The sequence below is a fragment of the Vicugna pacos genome, chromosome 20 (genome assembly GCF_048564905.1).
Source record: "Vicugna pacos chromosome 20, VicPac4, whole genome shotgun sequence".
Taxonomy (NCBI): Eukaryota; Metazoa; Chordata; class Mammalia; order Artiodactyla; family Camelidae; genus Vicugna; species Vicugna pacos.
In genome coordinates, this window is record NC_133006.1 from 39,595,122 (window position 1) to 39,619,432 (window position 24,311).

Here is a 24,311-nt window from a genome sequence, read left to right on the forward strand (position 1 = left end):
AGAAGCCCAGTGAACATCTCACAGCAAACTCGACTCTTCAGAAAAAGCACCCCCCTTGAGCAGGCCCGCTGAGTTCTTTCTCCCGGCAGCTTTGCGATTCCACAAAAGAGGAAGGTAGTGGGTTAAGTCCGTCTGTGTTAGAGACCCACAGAGCTGCAAAACACCAAGCAAGTGGGCCTTTCCGCGGGGAGTATCTGTGCTTCCTGCGAGGGAGGACCTGGGACACGGGATGCAGTGTAACTCCCGCCTGCACCTCGCTCTGCGGACGGTACCTTTTCTGATAAGCATCGCAGGGCTGGCCCATCTGCCGCATCTCCCTGATCAAGCTGTCGGTAATCTCCATCTGCTCGTTGGCCTGGGCGAAACACTCATCCAGTTCTCTGCTCTGAGCCAGCTGTATCCCATCCCCGTATTTCAGTTCCTAAGAGAAAGAGTTCACATGAAGGAAACACACAATACTGGGAAGAAAAGCTTCACGTGAGTTAATGGAAGCAAAAGCTTCTGCGATCAACTTACATATTGTGAGTCCCCCACCCCTCTGCTTTCAGGTGACTGCAAACGGATCCCTCTAACTGAAATGAAGATTCTCCTCTTAATTTGAAATAGGGAGGTCAATATAGGGAGCATCAGGCACCAACACGTGCAGACGGTCCTTCCAATTTGCAGAGGCTTTTAAAAGCGCATTCACCGAATGCTGATCTGTCCCTTGCTTCTCTGTGTTACATGCCTGTCTTTCTTATTCACACAGGACACTCATCTAACTGGAACTTCACTGTGATAAGGACACTGTACTGTGACACCAGATAAGGTCTTCTACTCATCAGTTGAGCTCTTCCTGCCTCTTGTGGGAAATAAAGCTTCAGTTCTTTAAAAGAAAGCTGTCTAGTTCATTGTACTGGGCCAATCAAGTTCCTGGTTTTGAGGAGGGGTGACACTTAGTGAATTGTCACCGTTGGGGGAAGCGGGGGGAGGGGTATACAGAAAACATCATGGATCTCGTGACCCCTAAGCCTGTTTCAGTGAGATGCAGAGCTGTCTCAGTGACGTCAAGAAACATCACGAGGCCTTCATGAATGTTATCACTTTCCCTCAATTTTCCATTGATCCTTTTTCCCAGGTTTTTTTATGTTTCTCCAGTAGAACTGCTCTCACCAGATGCTAATTTTTTTTCCTGAAAAGAGACATTAAATTGGTGGCGCACATCACAGTCCATGACAATCTAGTGACATACACACGTTGGGCTGCACTTCTAGGAAGAGAAAGCCATGTAACAGTAACAGGCTGGATGTGAAAACTGGTTCCCAGTGTGAAGTGAACAGAGGTGAGGAAGACAGACTTCCCTGTCTAGTCTGTTTTGCAAAAGATCATCTCTAAACGCTAAGGATGCAAAGGAGGGCAGGGAAGGCGAATTCAGGGCAGGGCTGTGAGACTAAGGTAACTAGGAACCCAACTGGGTACAAAACCAGGAACAAAACTGGATGGGGACGACATTTAGGAGAAAAGGGAAACTCACAGGCTGCACAATCAGCTCTGCCCGCATCAAACAGTCCGAGCAGTTCTGCAGGAGCTCCTGGATGGTGTTCTGGTTCTGGTGCCTGGACATGGTCCCGGTTTGACTGATGAGACAAACGCAAAGAAAGCAGACAGGACATTTGTTTTTTCAATTTGGAAATGATTCTAAACGTTCAGAAAAGTTGCAAAAACGAGACAAAACTCTTCCTGTAGGCCCTTCGCCCAGACTGCCCAGGTGTTCACACCTCCCGTGTCTCCTGTCCCCCCTCCCCTCTCTTTACATGGAGGTATTTCTGTGTGTACATACATGTTTTTCTGAGCCATTTCAGAACAATCGTGTTCCTTTACCCCAAAACATTTCAGCACGTTATTCCCTAAGAATAAAGACATTCAAAGATAAAAACGCAGGACAACTGTCAAAATCAGGACACTTCAAAGTGACGAAATACTATTTTCTAATCTACAGAACTTTTTCCCAATTGTACGAATTAGCCCAATGATGATCTTCACACCAAGTTTTTCTTTCCAGGTCCAAGATCTGCTCCAGAAACATCCCTCTGAGTTGTGAAAACACATTTCTCGCCGCTCATCTGTCACGCCTCCCACCTCACCCCACGACGGTCCCTAACGCCACCACCAGTGCCTCTGGGGAAGGTGACGTCAGACCCACAGCCCGACGGTTCCACTGGCCAGCCTGGCTGAGGACAACTGTAGGAGACAAAAGAAAAGCTTATTCTACAAAAATAGTTTCTGTGATCATCGTTAACAGACGATAATGGTAAAGAAATAATGGTGCGAAGGGAGTGATGGGAAATTCAAATATCTTTAATGCAAAAATAAGCCACTTTTCCTTTCAAAGGGCCCGAGAACATTCTCCTGTACCATGATGCTTATTCACATGTACTTTTCAAACGCAGCACTTTCCTGGAAGACGTGGCAGAAACCTTAAGACAACAGTGGTGTTTAAACACGTTTTACCACATTTTAAAGAGCGAGCTTATAGGAATTTAATGTGCTCCAAATGTAAGTAAGAATAAACTGTAATAAAACAAGTCTTACTATTTAATTTGCCAAGATACATTCTGCCACAGCCCAGCCCACTGGGGCTTGATTTAAGAGAGATTTAAAGCATATTAAACTATTGTTTCATGTTTAAGAAAAGGTCTTATGAACGTGCCCGAGTTCCTCCCGGACTGCAGAGCCATCCAGGCCTCCAGCCAGACCGGCCTGCGCTTGCAGATAAAACTGTCTGATGCCTGTTTGATGTACTGGACTGTCTTTTCTGTGTGTGTCTGTGTCGGGACGGGTGTGTGTGTGCGTCTTAAAGAATTTCCCTGTTTAAATAAAAAAATAAAAAAAAAAAGTGTGAAAAGCCCAGGCTGGACGAGGCACAGCTCGGGTAAAATCACAAGAATGTGGGAAACTTCTCCCACTGCACCAGATTCTGCATCACTTCTCACTGGAGAGGCACTGACTTTCTCTCCATCGCCCATTTGCAGTCCCTCCCTGCCAGCCTGGCTCCCCTACAGGCCAGCACTGGCTGAGAGTATGAAGGTGCGTGGGTGAGGACCCAGCTCTCCTGGGAGCCACTCCCAGGTGAGGCCGCGGCTCCTCCAGGCAGGTCCCAGCAAAGTGCCGCCCACCTAGCAAAACCAGGACGCCCCACCCTCACCCTCACCCTGCATGAATGCAGCCCTTCTCTGCCTCCTACTCAGGATCGGCCAGGAAATCTGGCACACTTCTCGTCTTACTGAGATATAAACAGGACTCCAGCCGTTGTCAAAACTTGCGCAAAATTCCAATGGACAGAATCAGAACACGTTCCCAAACGCACCTATTGTAACGGACAGGAAAGCAATTCAAAAGACAAAGGGAGAAATTAGGAACTACAGAAGCATCACTCAGAACTCTAGGACAGGTAATTAAGGAAGGCCCTGTGTAATCATCTATGTTTTCCTGATTGAAGCAGGGCGAGAGTGCCTTTCTTCTGAAGCATTTACTAATCCTGTTCAGTAATCTGGTTCCCAGGGCGACTCCCACAAAGAATGCCAGTCTCTAGCACACGAAGAAAATGGCTCTCAGCGCAGTCGAAAGCCAGAGTTTCTTAGGTGATTTAATAATGTGTGCTTCTGTAAAATCTAACACACACAGTGAGCTCTGAGACAGAGGCAGATGGGGAAACGGGGCGAGGGTATACGAGAACTCTCCTAGGTCTCTGCAACTTTTCTACAAACCTAAAATTATTTCAGAATTAAAATGTATTAAAAAAAAGAGAGAAGCAGGGAGGCGAAACTCACTTGTGAATGAATGTTCCAAAGTGTACACACAAGTCCTTTTAAAGTGAGTTTATGACACTCAGTTCATTTGACAACAAAATATGAAACTCATTGGCTCTTTTTCCAACTACTAGAATAGTTAATTACATGACACCTAGAAATGACCTGTGTAGTGGTGGCAGGGAGGGTGCAGCTCAGTCGTACAGCACGTGCTTAGCGGGCACAAGGTCCTGGGTTCAACCCCCAATACCTTCATTTAAAAATAAATTAATTAATTAACCTACCTACCTCCCCCCTCCAAAAAGCTTAAATAAATTTTTAAGTGAATTGAAGCTACAAAATCATACAGTGAAAGTTGAAAGAACACACCAAAAAAAAAAAAAGAACTAAATCCAGGAAAAAGAGGTGAGGCAATTAAATGTTGGCTTAAAAAAAAATGTTGCCTTAAAATATTGGTGGACTTGCACTTTTAAAAAAAGGTAACTGTATATGTTGTTAATAATACTAAAAAGAATTCTTCAGGCTTTACTAAAAGACTTGGCTATATTCACCATAACGTTCCCTTGACAGACGCTAAAACCCTATGTGTTTTGCTTGGCATTTCAGGAAATAGATGAACAACTGTAATGCACAAAAATCTAATCTCTTTAAGAGGCAAAAAAAAACCAGGAAAAGCTGAAGTGATATAACAGTGTCATGAAGAATCTTTGGTACTGTGATTTGTCTATGGGGAAGTATGACCTGAGTAACCAAATTTCATCTCAGACACAACTTTTCAAGACTGCATCTGGTCTTTTAAAGCAAGATCTTCAGATCCTGTCTATCATCTGTTAAGAATCTCCCTTCGGTTGGAATGTCCTTCGGAAACAGACCAAGGTGAGAAATGGAACCAGGTGGACACCTTTGGAACAGCTCAGTCCATCAAAACGAGATGAAGGAAGGGAGAGAGAGGCCCCCTGAGGTTTACTGATGAGAAGGGAGAATCCACCTTCACGTTTCAGCTTGCTTGTCTCCGCCCAGGGAAGGATGCGCCAGAACGGGCTGTAATTAAACCAAGGAGGCACCGTCAACAGAGAGAGGGTTCTGACCCACCAGCCACACTGACGCTGTGCAGAGCTGGATTCTTCAGCTCGAAAGCCAGGAGAACTTGCTTCAGGGAACACGGGTGTTTTTTCAAAGTTTGTGTATCAGTCAAAACTTTTTAAGTCAAAAAACATATTCTTGCACCTAGTTTTGGATTTTTTTAAAAAATCTCAGATTTTCTGGATCTGTTTTCTCATCTGTTGGGCTAGATTATATCTAAGACTTCTTGAGCTCATTTGCTCTCTAACTTTATTTTATGAAACCACCAAACTCATTCCTCCTATTGAAAATAATCCAAGTCTACATTTTGTCTGAAGGTAACGAAGTTTCCTCTTTAATTCGTACAGTACACGCTGGAAAAATGCAAAATTCTATCATATAGGAAGAAATCATTTTTAAATAAATACTTATTTAACAAGCATAAAAGGAATTTAAAAATCTCTAGCTTCAAAGAAATTTTCCATACCATCTTGATGTTAGAGGTGTAGAGATTCCAAACCATGTTAGCAATTGAACTAATAAACTCCAAGTTCAATTTTTTTTCCTTTTTTTTTTATTTTAATTTTTTGGAGGATGTAATTAGGTTTGTTTACTTTGGGGGAGGTACTGGGGATTGAACCCAGGACCTCAAGCATGCTAAGAAAGCGCCCCACCACTTGAGCTATACCCTCCGCCTCCACCAAGTTCAACGTTTAAATCCCATTTCAGTGACGTGGAAGTTGGAAGATGTCATGCAAAAAAATAATAATAAATAAGAAAACAAAACTAGTTAGGGTAAAATCGATCAAAAAATATTGACTTCTAAACTAAAATTAATAGCTGACCTTGAAAAAATAAAATTTGTCTTTAGAAGTTAATTTTCCCGAAATTGTTTCATCACAAACTCACAGAGACAAATGATTCACACCACCAAGAACCTGCGTGCACATTTTTTTTAATTCATTCTACAACTTGTTTAAACAAGTAATGGTTCCAGCAGTTTACAGAAAGATCCTTTCATCAGTGGCTAAAAGGAAAACGTAGGCTGGATTTTCATCCAAGGATGGGCCACGTGAACATGTGAACAATATTGTAGAGCTTTATCTGCTTTAACTGACTACCTCCAAACAACACTCTTTTCTTAAAAAGTGAGACTCCAAAATTAACTGTGAAGGCAGTAGCTTAACAGTTTTTCCAAGATTATTTTAGAAAAAAAATGCAAGGCAAATATTTTGAAGAGAGGCGTGCAACATTACAAGGTAAAAAGTATTTTTAATAGTTGCTCTCTGTTTTATAAAAGTCATTTTACAATAATCTGTGCTGTTCATTAGACCCTGGTCTGTGCCACCTAATCCTATTTCTTTTTGTGAATATACTTTCTCTTCCACCAGATTCCTTCTTTCCTTCCTTCCTCTTCCAGTTTCCCCTTCTCTCTCCCACGATCTCTATTTCTCTCCTGTTTTTGTTCATCCCATCAACATAGGGTCCTGTATGTGTGCCAGATACAGTGTCTTATGTGTATCCAGGTTCATGGAATAATGGCCTTGGAAAAGCTCAATAAATATTTGCTGGAAGTCATGATAATTGTGTGATGCATTAATATCGATTTAAAGTCCATTTGCTTAGCTCTTTATAATTTTCAAAGCATGTTCTATATACGATTTTGTTTGAGTGTCTTCAAAAGACCTTAAGTAAAAAGAAAAAGATACATGAAGTTTGTAAGAAAAAATTGTGCTGCTTCACTTAAGGACAAGACCCCACCTCCAAGACCCACCAAACACACTGAGCGTCAGTGGAAATGTCACAGATCATCCTTCAGCAGTTACACACCAAGTGCTGCTTCCTCCACAGAACTCTCCCTGCCCCGCCTCTGCCCGAGTTATTTACACACCTGTCTGCCCCACTCCTGGAGAGCAAAGTCCCACATCTTAGTCACCTCGACTCCTACACGCACTTAACAACACAGGGCTGCACACGGAAGGTACTCAATGCATGTTTGTTTGGTTGAAGAACGTAGAAGAAAGACAGAGGCAAATACAAAACCGATATAAGGGCATTACTACTCATTACCCTGATTTCAAGAGCTCAGTCAGGGAGCCCGCCCTAACACACACAACTCCGACCCTAACAGTGAGCAAAAAAAAAAAAAAATTTTTTTCTACACATTTTAGAAAGAGAGCCTCCCCTGAGCCTTCATTTCATCCTCACCCAGATCTGGAAGCAGTGCTCTAATAAAGTTCGACTTCCTGTCCATGTTTACTATTTTCACACCGTTTTCGATGGATTCAGGGGCAGGAGAGCAACCTGATCACATGGCATTAACTTCATAAAGAGCCTGGGGTCCACCCCCTGCTCAGTCACTGCCGGTTGTACAGCCGGTGACTTTGAGCAGGTTGACTTTAGACGCACTGTCCCTCGAGTTTCTGCACCTGTGACTTGTAGGAACACAGCCACCCCCGGGGCTGGCCAGATGCTTAGAGGAGACACCAGTACCGCCTGCAAAGTCCCGCAAAAAACGAAGTCCTGTCTGCAAGATCGCTGTCACAGGGGAGCTCCTGCTGCTACTGGGACACGATTCTCAGACTTCATTTTTATTTTTCATTTTGTGTTTTTTTGCCCCAGTTCACAATTTTGAGCTTTGCCTAGTTCATTATTTTAAGGATATCTCACAGCAAATTGAGGGAGGGGAGTGGGGGAAGTGAGAAGCAAAAAAAAAAAGAAAGAAAGAAAGAAATGAAGATTGGGTATTAAGTGTGAGGCCTTTCAGCAGTTCCTAGAATTACCTATAAGGCCTAAAATAAGGTTTGAGACACTCCAAAGAGAGTGATACATTTTAACTGCAAGAAATTTATTGATGGGATAAGAAAATTTAGAAAGAGATGCTTTCCTTTCCCTTATTAAGTGGGCATGACATACAAATATTTGACCTTACAAAGTCAATGCCAAAATAGAGATTTCTATTTTGCATTATTTTTTTTGTCTGAAAACGTGTATTCATTCTGAAGCCTAAAAAAAAAATCGTTCAAAATTACCTGGTTACCCATCAAGAAGCCAATTCCTTTCTAATTTTTTTCAGGTAACAGACGAAGCAAGGGATGTTCTGTCTGCATGTCAAAAATGTTCATGCCAAGCAAAAACTTAGACCTATAGGTTCTCATTCCTGTGTCACTGTCATGCAATGCAGGTCTCACGTTTCTGAGGCCTCTGAGGGTTCTGGGCCCTCCCAGCCCAAGGTGCTGGTGGTGAGGTTCACAGCGTGCGCCTGCACTAGCATTTTCCGGGATGCTGTTTCAAATGAGTTTCACTGACACTTGGGGTCTGTGGGGCGCTGGCTTCAATCCCAGAACCACACCTGAGCATTTTCCCAGGAGTGCAGGAAGGAGAAAGAGGAAAGCCAAGGGTGGGGCAGCAGCGCCCCAGGCACCACGGCCTCGGGACTGGGGCACGCCTTCCAGAACCTCCTGGGCTGGAAAGACTGGTCAGCTGAGGGCTGACTTAGACTCCACAAGTCACAAGCACCCAAGCCGTCCTCAGCTCCACCCGAAGTCAGCGTGGGAGCATCAGCACTTTTTTCTTTTTCCCAAGACATTTCAATCACCTGAACAACAATGAAGTTATGCCCATATTTAGAGAAAAAATTAACTACTTGCTGGAAGCTGTTTTGCAGATCTACCCAGCAATTAGCTGGCTTAATGCATCACACTGTTTTATTCCTAAGCAGATGCAAACTCTCTAGGAGTATTAGTGAAAGAACAGAATGGTTCTGAAATAAATCTCTCCCAGGAATGCAAGAAGTTAAAAAGAGACCAAAACTCATATTGGATAGAAGAGTTTACAAGCCGAAAAGATGAATTCTAATAATTTAGGTCTGATCTTTCCTTGAGGCATTGTGTTATACCGGATTCCAATGCAGCTCAACCACTAACTAGCTGTGTGACCTGGGCCAAGTCATCTCACCACTTTAACCTCAGCTTCCCATCTGGGAAATGGGAAGGTTGTCATAAGGTTACAAACAATCTACCTGGCACATCGGAGGTGTTTGCAGGTGATGGTAACTATTATTAACCACTGATCTGATATTTGTATAAAATATATAATTGACAAACATAATCAGCATGTAAATGTTTTCTGCCATTTATTAAGCTAAACCGAATCTTACTTTGCCATCGTTTCCAGAAGTATATTTAGGATAATCATTCTATGAGTCACCCAACTCTAAGCCTGTGTGCTCCCTTGCCTTCTGATCCAGTTCTGAGCTGAAGCTGCCACACTACTGTATCCATCTTCCTGTCCCACTGCCACCAACCTCAATCCGACTTTCATCACCTCCCTCCTTCACTGGCACAACTGCTTCCTTAAGCCAGCTCCCTTCTGCACACTGCTGCCACAGAAGCGGTCCTGAAGCTGACCAGGACGGTCTTATTTCCCTGCTCCTTCAACAGAGGAGAACTTCACTGGCTTCCAGGTAACCTGCAAGGCCTCCCCTGTGCCCATCCAAATTCCCCACCGTGGACTCAAGGTCTCCCAGGCTCTGGCTCCAGGCAAGCTCTGCTTCCCTTTTATGTCTTACTACTTCCCCACTTAAGCAGATGCCCCAAAGGAGAGCTCTCTCTAGGCTTCGAATTTGCTCCTGGTTTTCCACCTCTGACCCTCTTCTCTGCCCTCCCCATGGAGCGCTCTCTGCCCACCCGTCTTCACCAGCTGAAATTCTCCAGTCTAATTGGACACCACTTCCTGTGTGAAGTCTTACTGGTGCCGCCACTCCAGACGTTATCTTCTTCCCTCGTGAAGCCTCTGAGTCATGTGCCCCCCTCCTGTCTACTAGCCGTCTGCATTATAGTCCTGATGGACTTATCTCCCTTTAAAGAGCATGTGTGTCCTTCCAGAAGTCTGCATTTCCCCTCTGAATCTCCCCGACATCTAACACACAGCAGATGCTCAGCCAATATTTACCGAATGAATGAATGACTGGAACTGAGATTCTTTCATCCTGTAAGTACAGGGCTGTCCAGTCTCACACAGGTACATGGTCTAAAGGCTCAGGGTGACAGATGACAAAGGGAAGAGGTGACCAGCCTCTGGTTCTAGTGCCGACTCCACCAGGAGTAGACTCTAGGATTTGGGTCAAGTCTTATTCTACTTGTCTCTCCAAAAAAAGTGAGATTTCTGTCCTAAGCACTTCCCTTCCACTCTAGAATTAAATGCAAATAGATCTGTTAATCTTATGCTAAGAAAAAGGCTTCTTTTCAAAGTTACTTTAAAACAAACTTTACAATATGTTTCAAGTAGTGATTACACACATTTTGGTTTTGAAATCAGCAGTCTTGTAGAGAAGGAAGCATTAATATTTTTAACCACATATTTTTGAAGCTTAATGACTCTATTAGGCTTTTAATCCTCCCACAAATTCCACACTTTGATCAGCGAAAGATCTGACTGTGGGACTTTGTCACTGGGCCATCAAATTTCACTACAGATTCGTAGGAATTTCTTTTGACTACAGGAATAAGACTAGAGTAAATCTACCTTCATTGAAAACAATATAACATCCTATACAAGAAAATTTGAAGTTTAAATTTTCAAAAAGAAACCTATTAAATTATCAAGCACGTAACATGTACCAAACTTTAAAATACAAGTAAAGCACAGAAGGAGATAAAGTAGTTGCAGATTCCATGCAGCCTAAAACAAAGACACAGGAGACAGAGGGGGAAGGAGGCATTATCAGAGTGAGAAATAACACTGTCCAGAACAATGACAAGTGTTATTAATGTAAAGGACAAAGGAAGAGGCTGTAAAATCACTTGAAAAGAAAAATCAGATATGGGCTCTGTACACACTCAAATTAATTTATTTAGGGAAGGGCTAAATACAAACACTGATCATTTTAAAAAAATCACCAGTCCATTCAGCCAGTAAGGCGGCAGTTTTAGAAATAAATGAGTTTAGATTCAACCAGTCGCTTTCATGCTGGTTGGGGGTGGGGGTTGGTTCCATTTGGGGTTTTCTGTCGTTTTGCTTTTTTGCTTTAAAAACAAAAAAAAACACCGTCTGAAAAACTTTCCATCAGAAAAGTGCTTTTAAAGTCCTTGATCATCTATGCGGCAGCAGGCAGTCGGGTGGGAGATGGCACCCTACTTCAAAGTGCGTGACAGGGACAAAGAGATCCCTCCGCCCAAAACCATAAATACACCAGGATAACAGATGAGGTGCACGCCCCGACCCTCGCCAGTCTGCCGCCATCATTCTAAAATGCAGAAGTCAGCATTTGCAGGCCACCTGGTATTGTGTTAATTCTCAGACTCTAAGGGCGTGCAGCACTAGTGCAGGCCGGGACAGGCCGGGGGAAACTCCAGTACCTGGACGGGGAAATGACGACGGCAGGCTGAGTCAAGCCCCCAGCCTGCCGCCCCTGGGCCCTGCAACTCAACAGCCAGGCAAAGAAAAGCACCTTTCCTCCAAGTTCGGTGATTTTTCACTTGAGTCTGCTTTCCCTTCCCAGAGAGACGCGAAACCTGACAGGTTTCTAAACAACCTTTAGGCTGGAAAAATCAAGCACAAGAAATGATGCTATGAGAAAACATTAAGCCTCCCCAAAATTTAACATTTCAGTGAAGAATCCTCATAAACCACGTATCTTTACGCAGTTCACTAACCAAGATATTAATTACAAATTTACTTCTACAAGAAGCCAAGGGAGTGAAATATTCCATTAACAGTAATGTTTATTGTCCACTTAAAATATAGGGACTCTGGGATAACAGAAGCATTAAAAAAAAAGCATTTGGTTCATAAAATGACAAAAAGAAGCAGCCTTGCAAATTCTGACTTGGAATTTAAATGTATACACTCAGAAGCGTGTGTTTTCCAAATACTGGAAGACTGGGAGGTAAAAGTAAAGTTTCGGAGTTAAATGGTTGGGCCAAGTTTTCAAACAAACTTCAAAACCAAAGTGAAAACTGGCACACACACAAAAAAATCTCCCTACTCTCCTTAATGGCTTGGCACATTTTTCCTGGAAACCCCCAGGTGCATTATGTTCATTAAACAAAGAGCTCCAAGACTGAGGCAATTCTTTCCTAACTCAAAAAGAGAAACGAAATTTTCAAGATGCTCCGAGAAGATAAAGGAATAAATCGAAGCAGGAAGCAAGCTGCAACTCGGAGTAATCGTCCCTGCCTCCAAAACTGCTGGCAAAACAACCCCCCGCCCCGGACTGTATTCAGTTTGCTCCTCCCCAGCCTAAGGGCTCAAGGCAAGGTCGACAAAGTCCTGAACTCGGGCTTCTTTCCTCAAAGCCCTAGAAGGGAAGGTCTTGCAGGGGCCCGGGACGGGGTTGCGGGCCGCAAAATTCTCACGGCTCACGTGGGAATCCCGAGTCGGGCTCCAGAGATCTGGCAACCGAAGGCTCATTATCTTCCCCCACCCCCACCCACCCAACTGACTCCCACGATCGGCTTCCGCATTGATTTTCAGAGGCAGACCGGGCCTGGGCTGGCCCCCAGCATCGCGGGCGGCGCCTCCCCTCCCCGAGCCCCTGTCCGCACTCGTCCGCTCCAAGAGCAAGACCCTGCGCCCCAGCTGCGCCACCCAGACACCGAGGCCGGTCCTCGGGTGCTTTTTAAAAACCAAGAAAAAAAAGGGCGCAGACCTGGGGCCACAGGTGTGCTCGAGGGCAGTGGCAACCGTGTGACGAACTGGGCCTGGGGGACAGGAAACTTGGTTTGGGGAGCAGGGGAGGCCAAGGTGGGGCCTTTTCGACCCGGGACCCGAGCAGCCGGGGCGCACAGCCTCTATACAAAAGCCGCCGGGTGGCCGAGCAGCCCAGGCGCCGCTGCGGACGTGGTCTCGGGGTGACCACGAGTTTGCCGAAGAGCCAGTAGCGACAGCCCAGCGCCGCGTCCGCCGGGCCACCGGACAGGCCCGAGCCCCCGCTCTTTTACTGTTGGACTTTCGGTTACAGTTAGCGAGGTTGGACCTAGTGGTGGCAGCCCCGCCCGCCTGACCTCCCACCTGTGGGCCGGGACAAAGGAGGTGCCCGCCGGCCCGCCGCGCGGGGGAGAGTCCGGGGGCAGCCGGGCCCCCGACCCTGTCTGCACCCTCGTTGGCCCGCCGACGGCCCCGGCTCGTGGGAAGGAACACGGGGAGCCCAAGTCCCCGCGGGCAGGGAAGGAGCCGCTCCTATCGGGGTTCGCGCGCACACAAGAGTCCGCTCTGCGCGGCGCCCTCGGCGTCGGGACACCTGGCGCCTGCCCGAGGGCGGACAGGAAATGCGTGCATGACCTCAGACAAAGAGACCGTTCCCCTTCTGGACCTGGGCTTCCTCGTCGGTCAGAGGACGAAGGTGCCTCCCGGCCCCAGCCTGCTGGGATTCCGCTAGCGGAGTGCGGAGACCCCGTGGCCCCGGCCCACCGGCCCAGTACCCACCCGTAGCCGTCCGAGTTCTGGTCGGTGACCGTGCAGCGCCGGGAGTAGTACATCCTGGTGGTGCCGCCGCCGCCGCCCCCGCCGCCGCCGCCGCCGCCGCCGTAGGTCATCTCGTAGCGCAGGTCGGGGCCGGACTCCGCGCGGGTCATGCGGCCCAGCGTGTTGATCCGCGGGTGGGAACCTCCGTTGCAACTCATGTCGGCGGGCGCTCTGGGAGCCGCTCAGCGCCCAGGCAGACGCGAGGGCCGACCGGCTCGGAGAGGGCGAGGGGCTCCCAGGAGACGCCAAGACCGGGGAGTGAGCTGGGGGCGCAGAAGGATCGCGAGGACGCGCTTCTCCACCGGGGCCGTCTCGGGCGCCGGGGACGGCGACGGGCCGGGAGCGGGAGCGGGAGGGAGAGCTGCGGCTCGCAGGGCGACGAGGGCGCAGAGGAGCCGGGCCACGGCTGGGTGGTGGTGTTGGTCGGCGGGGGCGCGAGTCTCCTCCCCGCTGGCACCCGGCGCCGAAGCCACACCTGGTCGGCTTCTTCCCAGGGCGGGGTGCGGCCGCCGCGCCTCCCCGCCCCCCGCGGGTGTCGCCGACGCGCACCGGCCGTCCCTCCCCACCTGCGCCGCTGGCCCGCGGCTCCGCCCTGCGCGCCAAGGCTTGAGTAACAGCCGAGGGGCGGGGGCCCGGGACCCGAGCGCCCCAGGCGCGCGGCCGGCCCTGGGGAAGACGTGCGCGCAGCGCCTGGGCGTCAGTGGCCGGGGAAGCGCGGCCCCCGCTTTGGGAGATTTCTCCGGTCCCCCGAGCGGAACTCGGCTGAAAAATAAGTCATTCGATTGGACAGTTACTTATTAAACATTTACTTTTGCTCGTCCCCGGAAACGGTGCCAACCAAGTTTTGGCTGGAAACAATTGAGGAGAGAAGGCTTAGATGATGAGGTTTTGTTTGGGGGCTTTTTTTGAATTTACTTTTATTCCAGGAATCCAGAAAATTACCTACAAAGTCCGTTTTCCGACATGTAAAACGATTTTTACGCAGAACCACCACTTTCTGGAGAAGTCTTCGCCATAAATAACTGGTTTCTTGGGCATGAAAATAAAGAGGAAAACACTACAGCCAATTTCCATGGGGTCACATGAAACTAGAAATTGCAGTTTCTTTTATTTTGCTTGTTGATGGTCAGTCATTTTAAACGAGAAATTGCAAGGACTTCCAGCCCGAGAGTCAGTTTCCGAGTGTTGTAAAAGAACATTGGAAACACTTCTCTCGCTCGCGCCCCTGAGCCCTTCTCCCTGGACCCATCCCTTCGAAAGAGCTTTTCCCACGAGTCAGTGGCGGAGGCCTTCCCAGGACTTCAGTCTACTCGAAAGCAACAGAGAACCCTGGACAGAGATCTTCCACTGGGTACAGATGAGTAACTCAGAGCTAGAACATTCCAGCGATTTGATCTAGGGCGCCTCCCAGTTAGTGGCTGAGTGTGAACTACACAGTTGTTTCTGTGACTCGAGTTTAGAGCCAGTCACACCACCCGTAAAAAGCTGTTTTTATCATTTGGAAAACTGTTCAGTTATTCTTTAATAAACACCATTTAAAGATCTTCATAATAAGTATTTCTTATCTTCCTAAACAATGCCAATTAACTTACCTTCTTATACAATATATTTCTGAAATGTTAATAAACCGAAAATAACAGAAATCAAACTATATTTGCATGCTATAAAGGGAGTGGAGGGAGTTCTCTGAAAGGTCCCATATTATAGCACCCCAAACTACATGTCAATTTTTAGGCACAAATCTTTGACAAAATGTCCTGTTCTCTTTTTTCACAATTAACCACAGACTTGACCAGCCTAAATCCAGGGAGTCAAAGATACCCTGAAATAAAAGTTTACCACTGTTGGGGGAACGGGTATAACTCAAGTGGTAGAGTACCTGACTAACATGCACAAGGTCCTGGGTTCAATCCCCAGTACCTCCTCCAGATATAAATAAATAAATAAGCATAATTACCTCCCCCCCCCAAAAAACTTAAAAAATAAAAATGCAATAAACATTAGGAAAGAAGAAACTTTACCACTGTTAGCACACCCTGTCATTCCCATCATTTTCTCAATTTCCTCTTCTAGTAAAGGCAAATGTGATAAAATGTTCAAATGATTTCATAAACACTGATGTATAGACAAAAACAATGTTTCTTCTGCAGTTAAATCAATGGCTAAAAGTCAGCATCAGCACAAATGGCCCACATATCCATGGGTTAGAGGGAAGAAAAGCCTTTGGGGCTGTCAGTCCATCATGGTCAAAATAACTCTATGTACTTCATTTGTTCCGCAAAAGTTACAACCTCCTTTGTGGAAGGACCAATGCTAGACTTTGGAAGATAACACAGACTGTCCTTAAAAACAGGATAGTAAAACTTCAGTTTAAAAAAATTCAGGGATGCCTTCATTCCAATCGCGTGTAATAAGAAGCCGTACTTTAGCATGGTGGCATATTCCTTGAACGCGACACGCATCTATGAACTACCTCCCAGTGATGGCGAAAGCTCTGCTCAGCCAAGGGGTCCCTCTGAGAGCTCCTACTTGGTAGGAGCAGATCCAAACACCACCCACACTGGCAGAGCCATTTCATCTGTTTACAAAACGGGAAGAGGTGGAGAGCAAGCCCACCGTTACACACCACAGGCCGCCTTGCTTCCCAGCCTACCCCACTGCTTCCCGCGATCCTTCAGGTGTTCCCAGGAAGGCGACCTTCTTCCAGCCAACCAAAGATGCTGGGTCTGGGAAGACAATGACTTTCATTTATCTTTCTTTCAGGATGATAAAGGAAGATAGGAGGATGAATCAAAGATTGACATGATCGATGGAATCCAGACATACATGTGTTGGTCATCTAAAGTGGCTGGTCTTCCCCTCCGGGGAAGACTGGGGATCAGAAGACTGTCGTTCTGATCTCAGTGCTGCGGTTTACTTGGGGGAGAGCTCCATCTCCTCATGCACTAAATGGAAATCGTAACACTTGCCCTGCCAATTTTCCAGACCTCCAGTGAGGATCAAATGAGATGAAATACGCACACGTTCTTGAAAACTGTGACATCCAGAAAGTGAAGGTACCACTCATTAAACCAAAAGCTCTTTGCTGGATGTGAAATTTTAACCTTTAGTGTTTGTCTTTATCCCACTTGTGACTCAGTAAACCTCCCTCTAGGAGACACAACATTGTCTCATTTAAAAAGCAGTTCTCAGGGGATGGTATAGCTCAGTGGTAGAGTGCATGCTTAGCATGCATGAGGTCCTGGGTTCAAGTCCCACTACCTCCATCAAAAATAACTAAACAAACAAATACAATTATCTTCCCCCAAATTAAAAACAAATGGAATCATAAAGAAATTTTAAAACTCTGAAATGTTTAAAAAATTTAAAAATAAAAAAATAAAAAGCAGTTCATAAACATCGCCTGTGTCACACAGCAGGCTCAGTGCTGGCCACTCAAAAACGAATAAACCACAGCTCTGTAGGTTATCAAGTCTGCGACGGGAAAACGGGAAAAGAAATAATTACAATACAATGTTAGGTCTACTCTTACAAAGGTACGTTTTCAGAATTGTGGGGGTACAGCAGAGGGGCTTAAAAATAGCTGATTTCTTACAACTAGGTCTCTAAAGTTCAGAATCCAAAGTCTGGCAAAGTCCTCACTAGCCGACCTGATGAAGGTCAGCTATTTTTTCCCTGCCACTTGTAGATACCTCCCCTTGTACTATTAGAGACAGATCACTGACAAGTAACTTTCTCTCTGGCTGACCTTAAAAATGACCTTGCGGTTAGGAAAGAGGCATCAGTCGTATCCTGAGCATATTGTTTAAACTGAACAGAGCACCTTGATTTCCATGAGATGAAGAGGAATCATTTACTCGCTCAAAATCCCATGGGAACGCTCTCATATCCCTTTGTTGGTAAATGATATCCCTTTACTGCAGAAGATTTACAGCCCGTGAGTTAAAACAGCTGCTCTGCCTGCCAGAGTGGTATCTTAACAAAGGAGAACCACAGCGACTAGGACTGGAGCTGCAATGCGAGGTAAAGGAAATGCCTATTAAAATGGCAGGCAATTTGGGTTTTAGGAATTGTATGCATTTTTTAACCCTTTCTTTCTTACTCTTCCATTTCCATGAATAAGTTAGAATCTTCCAGAAATAACGAAATCTGGGTTCTCCCTATCCCCAAAGTAAGACTGATCTCTCCCAGCCAACGTGACTGAAACTAGTCAAAGCTTTCGATGCAGAAACCAGTTTGGCACATCACTTAAGTTCCATTTCAGAAATGGGGAGATGTTTGTGAGATACGTCCATGAGCCGAGCACTGTGTTCATTTTCCTTGTGTCAAGTGTCAAAAGAACATCCTCGGCGGCAACGGACTCCCCCAATCTAAGGTTGTGATAGTTCGATTTTGCCAGACTTGGTAAAATTACAGATCACTGGGAAGAAATTCGGTTCGAACGCCTCCATTGTACACAGAGAAAGCTGGTCGTGAGAATTTGCATTTCTGCCCTGGTCTGAGCCTGTCAGGGCAAATGTATGTAGATGAGATTGAAAGTCTGCTAGCAAATCAAGTAAGAGACTTGCTTAGAAGGATGAGTCTAAAGTTGGGGGGGTTCCCCCCGATTATAAATTATGTATGTTTGCTGTAGGATACTCAGAAAAAGGTAAAAGAATGCAGAGCAGGTGGGACCAATTCATCTACGATAGACCATCCAGACAAAAGCAATCACACTAAGCATTTTTTGTAGATTTCCTTCCAGTTTTTTTTCCAATGAATTTTTTCCCTAACTGATGTCAGAGTCTTTATACAGATTCATATCCAGCTTCTTAATTTAACACTATGTCATGAGCATTTTTAAACCTCACTTGGAATGTCTTCTTGGCATTACTTTTAAAAATGCGTACCATTTCCTCATCTTTTTTAAAAAGGCTTTATAAAAGTGGCAAGGGCAGATGCTGGAGCTTTCCATACAAGTGATCCACCCCTGTTCTAGAGCTTTCACATCAATGGCAAACAGCATTCCCTGTGGATGAGAAACAAGAGAAGGTGAGGCAGGGCGGAGCAGTGAGCAATTCTTCATGGAAAGCAGTTATAGCCATCACCAAACGGTGTTTATTTGGGAAAACAGTCCTGCCCCGGGGGAAGCAGGCATGTCCGTGTGGGGTCTTCCCAGCATCCATAGAGCTGCAGACCTATGTCAGAAGCCAGAATTCCGTCTCCTGACATGTTCAGTAATCCATGGACAGTCTCACTTGGGAAGCTCTGAGACACAGGGCTACCTGTGATTTCTTTAACCAGCTTCTCAGGATTTAGTGGACTGACTGCTCATCTCCAAATGAGAAAGCTTCCCTTTAGCAAGAGTTGGGCCCCAGAAAAAGTCGTGCAAAATCAAGAAGAGAGCACAGAGGATTGTTTCTTCTGCCATAAATCAATGCCCTTGACAACAAATCTAACTTGATGTAATTTGTGGGGTTTTTTTGTTTTTGTTTTTCACTGATTTGCAGAATTTAAACTGAAACATGGAAGCCTTGCTGACATCAGACAGAAACGTTTCACATTCAGGAAAAAGTAGCACAGTGCCACGGCAGTTTCAGCAAACCCTGAAGCTGTTCTGTCTTGCAGAGGTGGGTGTGGAGAGCTATAAGTCATTCTTGTCAAACCTGTCTGACGGCTCCTGTGAGTTGTAACTGCTAAGCAGTTTGGCTCCAGGTGGAATCATTAAAGCATCTGAAGTCCTTTCCCACCCAGGCTCTCAGAAGAGATGTCATCTGTCATTTCTAAACAATATTTTCTTTTTCTTTACTGAATAAGGAAAAAATAATCTCATGATTTATAATTGGAATTACTGTGTTCTTAAAACAAAAATCAGTATTCCTATTTAATGCATCCCTGAGAAAATATGTAATACACAAAAGGAGGATTTTAAAATCTACTTTTGAACTACAGAGGCACTTGTCTTTGTAAGAGGGACTTATGTTAATTTGAAATACATCTTGATCCCAGAGTTGTCATTGTAAATAAACGTTAAGAATATGAGTATGTAAATCTAAAACTGAAAAAAAAAAGTAAGAAAATGAGTGTATTTACATATACAGAAGGCAAATGTACTGCAAAGTTAAAAAAAAAAGACAATTTTTAAACCATATATAGTCTGGTCAGATTTTTTACATTAAAAAATTGTGTCTTATAACAGAAACAGACTCACAGACAGAGACATAGAAAACAGAATTGTGGTACCAGGGGAGAAAGGGAGTGGGGAGGGATAAATTGGAAGTTCGAGATTCGAAGATACTAACTACTACATATAAAATAGATAAACAGCAAGGTCTTCCTGTGCAGCACAGGGACCTATATTTAATACCTGTAATAGCCTATGCCGAAAAAGAATATGAAAAGGAATCTCTCTCTCTATATATATATGACTGCATCACTGTGCTGTACACCAGAAATTAATACAGTATAAACAGACTATACTTCAACAAAAATTATGTGCTAATGAGAGACATATAATTTTAAGGTATAGTTATCACTGGAAGACCTATTTGTTAGAATATGCATTTCTAATAATAGATCATTTTAAAAGGTATGTAATTTTATAAGAAAAAGTAGCTTTTGTACCTGGTTTTTTAAATGAAAGTAAGGTCCCCAACACCTGAATCTTAAAAATCTGATATTTATCAGTATGAGAAAAATAATTATAATTCAACTCATTTGTACAGCACCTTACAGGGTTTTTTGTTGTTGTTGTTTCAAAATTGTGAAAAAATACACATAACATAAAATTCACCCTTTAAACTGTTCTTAAATGTACAGTTCAGTGGCATTAAGTATCTTCACAAAGTTGTGCAACAATCACCACCATCTGTCTCCAGAAATCTTCCATCATCCCAAACAGAAACTGTAACCATTATAGACCCTCTTCACCCACCCTCAGTCCCTAGGAACCTCTATTCTACTTTCTGTCTCTCTAAATTTAACTATTCTAGGTACCTCATATAAGTGGAATCATATAGTATTTGTTACATTTTGTCTGGTTTATTTCACTGAGCATAATGTCTTTAAGGTTGTACCTTGTGACAGAATTTCATTCCTTTTTTAAAGCTGAATAATATTCCATCATATGTCTACTGCAAATTTGTTTATCCACTCATCAATTAATGGACATTTGGGTTGCCTCCACCTTTTGGCTGTGGTTAATAGTGGTGCTATGTTGTTTTTTTAAGTAGTAAAATTATTATAGACTTTTTCTTTCCTTTACAACTTCCCCTCGTCTCAGAGTTAGTAACTGTCTTTTTTCTTTTTTTTTTTTCACTTTTGCTTGATTGTCAGTAGTTATCATTAATTTATCCCCAAACTCTCCCTGAGTTAATAGATTCTCAACACAAAGATTCATATCAGATATTCTATTAATTTCACCTGCTTGAAGAAATCCTTCCTGGTGGGCAAAATGGATGAAGAGGGTCAAGAGATACAAGCTTCCAGTTTTGCAATAAATAAATCATGAGGATATAACATACAGCATGGTGACTATAGTTAATATCCTTATATTGTATATTTGGAAGTTGCTAACAAAAACAGACAAATAGATCAATGGAACAAAACAGAGAGCCCAGAAATAAACCCACATACAGCCACAGTCAATTAATCTTCAACAAAGGAGGCAAGAGTATACAACAGAAAAAAGTCTCTCCAGCAAGTGGTGTTGGGAAAGCTGGACAGCTGCGTGTAAATCAATGAAGTTACAGCACTCCCTCACACCATACACAAAAATAAACTCAAAATGGTTTAAAGATATTGTATGACATGACACCATAAAACTCCTAGAAGAGAACATAGACAAAACATTCTCTGACATAAATCGTAGCAATATTTTCTTAGATCAGTCTCCCAAGGTAAAAGAAATAAAAGCAAAAATAAACAAATGGGACCTAATCAAACTTAAAAGTTTTTGCACAGCAAAGGAAACCATACACAAAAACGAAAAACCTACAGAATGGGAGAAAATATTTACAAACACAAATGACAGAGGGTTAAATTCCAAAATATATAAACAGTTCATACAATTCAATAGCAAAAAAAAAAAAATCAAAAAATGGGCAGAAGACCTAAATAGACATTTCTCCAAGGAAGACATACAGGTGGCTAACAGGCACATGAAAAGATGCTCAACATCATTAATTATTAGAGAAATGCAAATCAAAACTACAATGAGGTATCACCTCACGCAGGTCAGAATAACCATCATTGAAAAGTCCACAAATGAAAGATGCTGGAGAGGGTGTGGAGAAAAGGAAACCCTCCTGCATTGTTGGTGGGAATGTAAATTGGTGCAGCCACTATGGAAAACAGTATGGAGGCTCCTTCAAAAACTAAAAATAGAGTTACTGTATGATCTAGCAATCACACGCCTGGGCATATATCTGGATAAAACTCTAATTCAAAAAAGATACATGCACCCCAATATTCATAGCAGCACTATACACATTAGCCAAGACATGGAAGCAACCTAAATGTCTATCAACAAAGGAATGGATAAAGAATTTAATAAATATGGTAAATGAATGAATTCCCCTTAAGAATAAGAGAAAGAAAGGCCCTTTTCTTTCTTCCATCTTTCTTTTCCTCTTTCTCCCTCCCTTCTTTTTTTCTCCTTTCTTTCTTTCTCTCTTTTTCTTTCTTTCTCTCTCTTTCTTTCTTCCTTTCTCTTCTGTATGCATTTCCAGAAACTGTTACCTTACCTGGAAGACTAACTTCCTGCACAGAGAGACAGACCTTTTTCCTGAAAATGTAACACAAGCAGGCTGCCTGCTCCCACTCCACCTCCCAGTCCCCACTTGCCTCCTCAAGGGAAAGTGGAGTGACAAGGGAGGTCCTCCAGGGCAGCCAGGTGACGGGAGGAGGAGGGGTGAGCACACCTGGCTCTCATCCCACCAGGCTTTACCCAGGCACTTCACCACTCAGGACCCTCCAGCTCCTTCTCTCCATCTCAGCCAGTCAGCCCTGTGTCCCCACCCGCAAGGGGCTCCCACTCAACCGCATCCAGTTCACCTTTCTCCTTGCAACTGGGTCTCTCTCGTGGGCAATTTAGCTGCTCAGTTCAGTTTCATGTTTCTTGGATTAATCCATTTCCACTGCCCACTCTAATATAGCCACTGTTTATCTTCTCAAGTTGCTAAGAGAAAAAACTTGGCCTAGACCTCAACTCACCTTTACTTCTTGATTCCATTGATGGCACACGCTCCACACACCTCGTGGATCCAACCCTCCAACTGAAGCTTGTCTCCTTTCCAGCTAAACATTCACCTGCAGTGATTTGCAAAGCCATCTTGTATATGTCAGAAGTGTCAGTTTGCAGGCTGGTAAATGGTTTAAATGACCACGTTAAGAATTCATAGAGAACAGAGAAGACACCTCTAGCTACGCTCTCCTTAATCTTTCCTCTATTATTTCCTTTATTATATAATTAAACTGTCTGTCTTTATTTTCTTCTCCTTATACTGGTCAGGGACTTGACCGTGTCCTGCTTTGAATGGACATGTGGTGTGGACATCACGTTCCTGCTCCACACCACACACCAGCACCAGACTAACCTTCTGGAAGGTTCTCTCCTCAGGCCATTCACCCTCTCAAAATCTCACTGACTCCCCACTGGCAGCAGACAAGACACACGCGCCCCCGCCTGGCATCCCCAGGCCTCACCCCTGCATCCCGACCTGCCCTCTGCCCACATTGCGCTTTCTGGCTTCTGTACCTTGATTCCTGCCCGTCCCCCAGCGGAACACTCTTCTACCTTCTCCGTGCATTCTGCTAGATTCACCTTAAATCTTGCTTCTCATGAGATCCCTCCCAGGTCCCCAAATCCCCTGGTTCATTTTTAAAATTCATTTCAACATCTAACCATCCTTTCTTCCATCTTTTCATTCTGCAAACATTTTTTTAAAGCGCCTAGTATGAGTCACGCATTGTGCTAGATTCTGGGCAAAAATAAATAAATAAAGCAAAAATAAACATCCTCCTTTCTACGCTGACAGCATTGACCATCCAATAGAACGAATAATAGCCACCATTTAGTCGGCACACCCCTTGTACCAGGTGTAGTACAAAGCATTTAAATCACATTGTTATAAATTATCTCCACAATAACCCTGTGAGGGAGGCATTATAATCCTGATTTTATTGACAATAGGTCAGAGGCTCAGCAGGGTCAGGTTCCCCGTCCCTGGTCGCTCTGCTGGTAATTATCAGAGTCTATAAAAACCTGCCCTGATGCCCAGACTCCTGGGTGACACTCGCTCTCACCACATCACCTACCTCTTTATCTCTCTCGCTCCTACCTGCCTCCCACTCTTTCTCCTGAGCTCAAAGCACTGGGCAATTGATCAAGTGCTCTATGTTTTCTCTTTGCATTTTCTTAACTTTTATTTAATTTTTTGTGTGCTGATACCATATTTCTCCAACTGGATTTGTAAATGCCTGGAGATAGAGGGAGTCGGGCAAGGATGCAGTTAAGAACAGTGCAACTTTTACAGAAAAGGATTCATAATTCCAGTTACAACCGTTTTATAATGTCAACACCTAAACATTTCATGCAGCTAGGAGGAAGTCATCCATGAGTTACACGTAAACCACTAACACTCAGACAGTGACTCCCGAACTTCTAAATTATGAGGGCACTTTTATTATTAAAATTTGGAAATCTGCCTATAAGCAAAATTATGATTCTTTTAGCAACCAATGGGGGAAATACATAATGACTAAGATGTAGTCCATGCATTTAACAACACTTTTAAACAAATCTGTATTTTGTTAATCACAAGTGCACACCTTCCTGCTTTTGAAAAACAGTACAGGTAGGTGTAACATGATTTTTGCAGTTACAGATAGTGCTTGCAAACCCACAACAAAAACTCCTCGCCTCCTCAGGCATCCACATCCCAGAGACTAGGAAGCACTGATCCATGAGTTTGCTGACCCTGACGGGGTGACATAACGGGCATTCTCGCCTTCTGA

At 44.3% G+C, this 24,311-nt stretch overlaps 1 protein-coding gene and 1 long non-coding RNA gene across 3 annotated transcripts in view; both read right to left on the reverse strand.

The window, feature by feature from the left end:
• Window positions 1-13,720, reverse strand: part of DSP (desmoplakin) — a 41,205-nt gene extending 27,485 nt beyond the window's left edge. For both annotated transcript variants that reach the window (XM_072945705.1, XM_072945704.1), the window contains exons 1-3: window positions 13,278-13,720; window positions 1,514-1,616; window positions 273-421 (exon numbers count right to left, since the gene is read on the reverse strand). In XM_072945705.1, the coding sequence (XP_072801806.1) occupies window positions 273-421; window positions 1,514-1,616; window positions 13,278-13,474 (449 nt within the window). In that variant the 5' untranslated portion in view covers window positions 13,475-13,720. The remainder of the gene's footprint in view (window positions 1-272; window positions 422-1,513; window positions 1,617-13,277) is intronic.
• Window positions 13,721-18,200: 4,480 nt separating this feature from the next.
• LOC140687639 (uncharacterized) overlaps window positions 18,201-24,311 on the reverse strand; it is a 38,061-nt gene continuing 31,950 nt past the window's right edge. The window contains exon 3 of the long non-coding RNA XR_012062039.1: window positions 18,201-18,324. This is a non-coding gene — a long non-coding RNA (uncharacterized lncRNA). The remainder of the gene's footprint in view (window positions 18,325-24,311) is intronic.